The sequence below is a fragment of the Trichinella spiralis genome (assembly GCF_000181795.1).
Source record: "Trichinella spiralis strain ISS 195 chromosome Unknown Scfld6098, whole genome shotgun sequence".
Classification (NCBI taxonomy): Eukaryota; Metazoa; Nematoda; class Enoplea; order Trichinellida; family Trichinellidae; genus Trichinella; species Trichinella spiralis.
In genome coordinates this window covers 5,875-8,271 of record NW_003533037.1, presented here as the reverse complement: position 1 = coordinate 8,271, position 2,397 = coordinate 5,875, and the positions used below count along the sequence as shown (strand labels likewise).

The following is a 2,397-nucleotide window of genomic DNA, read 5'->3' as shown; positions in this document are numbered from 1 at the left end:
GACAGCGGTTCACTTTCAACAAACAGGTGGTGGATGTTCTGCAGTAAGCGAGCAATGAAAGATTGGCTTTCGTAATTTTGCAGCTAGTCCATGGAATAAGGACTGTAGTTGTTGTTTTGGTCGATGAATGAAAATATGGGATCGTTGCGTTCGCGCAAGAGAGGGTCAACGTGAGGTCCTTTTGTGAATTCGTAAGTGGGACCCGATCGTATCCGGGATTCAAATCCGGCGGCGGTGGCAAAAGGAGACCTTCAGGTGAGCCACCAGCATCTTTCCTTTCGGCCGTATAAAATGCAAATTCTCATTATTGAATTTGTCATCATTATAGGTCCATTTTTGGAAACGTACAGAAACAGCAGCAGCCAACGGTGGACATCCGGCTAGCCAAAGCCCGTTAAACCAAGTCCGGAATAAACGTCGTTCTGTTCACCCAAGACGATACGATGTCTTCGGAAGAGAAAGTGGTTCAGTATCTTTTGCAACAGCAGTTTTTTCCTGCGCCACCCATAAGACTTGGATGCAAAGTAGTGTTCACTAATATCATCTCTATCAGATTCACTTTGTAAAAACATTATCACTCAGTTGTACAATGATAAATATTAGAACAATTCATCATCGTCATTTTTTACCAGGAGCTGGATCCTTTTTCACAACAACTGGAGTGTATCGTTTCTCTTTGATCATTTTCAAAACATGCTTGTAATATTTATTCAATGGATGATTCCAATCAAGGAAACGAAATTGTGGATTGCTTTTCTGTTTTGCGTTCACAATTATTTCCATTTGACTTCCCTGCTCAGCAATGAAAGCAGCCGTTTTTTCAATTATAATCCCTTCTTTTACTGTTTTTGGCTGTAAAATATCCCTGTAACTAAAACAACAAAAAGAAAAAAATAAAGTAAAACTGCAAACCATCGTCACTCCAACCGGAACTTTCAATTCTGCGGGTGGAACAAACTGCTCTTTTTGCTCGTCTTCTGTTCCTTCTGCTTCTTCTTTAGGTTGACAGCCGTGCTGTGGCTTGGATTCCAAATCATCATAGTTGAAATAAATCTCAGTACCCATTCTTTTTTCATTTTCAACCTTTGGAGCTAAAATTCAAATGTGGTGTAAAGTACTTGGAATAGAATATTTAAAATTAGTATCTCATTATATCATATCATATTATCTGATATCATTAAATCTGAAAATAAATTATTTCAAGTTCAGAAGCAATCGTACTTTCACAAGTTAATTTAAAGTCGCGATATCGTTCAGCATCGAGAAGCGCTTCCAAACTTCTATCTGCAATAAGCAACGACTGTTCAACTTTTGAGGCGTCATATTTCTCCAAGTTGGATAACTGCAATCGACAATCAAACCTAAATTTAAAATAACTATAAATTTCCATGCAATTAGAAAATTAAAAATTAATAATGTTTTTAACACAAAAAATCATAACTTAAACGTTACACTTACGCATATACCAATGCTTATCTATGTTTGTAAACCAAGCGTATTAAAGCAACAACCAAAACAATTCTAAAAGTAAATATAGCAATATTATTTGATGATAAAATCAATGCAAAAAAACAATTATCCGCTCTAAAATAAAAATTGACAAAATATCATTTTCACATGCTTCCTTTAAAAAACGACATTTACAACAAATCAAAAAGTTGAAGGGAAATCTCAAAAAGAAACAAAACAACTCTCTCAATTACTGCTATTAAACAAAAAGCACATCTTTATGACTTAACTTTGAAAAACCGTTATTAAACTTATCTAAACAATTTTACACAAACTTCAAAACAAATCTGAAAAAATTAACTCCTGAAATCTTCACTGAAAAAAGCTGAACAGCTCAATCAACAAAATCGACAGCTAAAATTATCAGAAAACTAAAAGAAAAATAACAAAAAATACTTACTCTTTAATAAAATCCATCTGATAACCAAACAGAGACATGATTCTTAAATGAAAAATTAAATCTCTCGAGTTGATCAGTTGCACATTTACAACAGCTATGGATCATTGACAAAACAGTTAATAAACCAACCTGTCTACGAGTATTTTCCGATTGCAGTGCAGTGGAATCAGATCTGCAGATTCGTCAGCACAATCTCTGCCTCCTCGGGAATCAAATAATTTGCAAGGATAGCCAAATGCAAGAAATTCGTCCGACGATTCTTCCTGAAGCAAAGAATTCCGATGCATTTTCTAGCCCAACTTCTATCTTATAACAACTACTGTGAGCTACAGTAATTAAACAAACTTGAACATCGTCATTTCATGCTTTTGTATGCACCGCATAATGAAAATTTCAAATATTAAAAAAATTGATACATTCAGCTTATAAATTGAATGTAAAATCTGTAAATCAATCTTATGAATTTCAGTAAAATTTCAGATTTTACA

At 34.3% G+C, this 2,397-nt stretch overlaps 2 protein-coding genes across 2 annotated transcripts; one reads left to right on the top strand and one right to left on the bottom strand.

Annotated features, from left to right (window-relative positions):
- Positions 1-135: 135 nt before the first annotated feature.
- Positions 136-538, top strand: Tsp_12756 (conserved hypothetical protein). Its single transcript, XM_003366372.1, has 3 exons — positions 136-170; positions 197-284; positions 329-538. The coding sequence occupies exons 1-3, from the start codon at positions 136-138 to the stop codon at positions 536-538; spliced, it is 333 nt and encodes a 110-aa protein (XP_003366420.1).
- Positions 539-618: 80 nt separating this feature from the next.
- Tsp_12755 (splicing factor, arginine/serine-rich 8) lies at positions 619-2,196 on the bottom strand. The gene is made up of 4 exons (XM_003366371.1): positions 2,039-2,196; positions 1,222-1,361; positions 913-1,091; positions 619-852 (listed from the first exon to the last, which is right to left on the bottom strand). The coding sequence occupies exons 1-4, from the start codon at positions 2,194-2,196 to the stop codon at positions 619-621; spliced, it is 711 nt and encodes a 236-aa protein (XP_003366419.1).
- Positions 2,197-2,397: the final 201 nt, after the last annotated feature.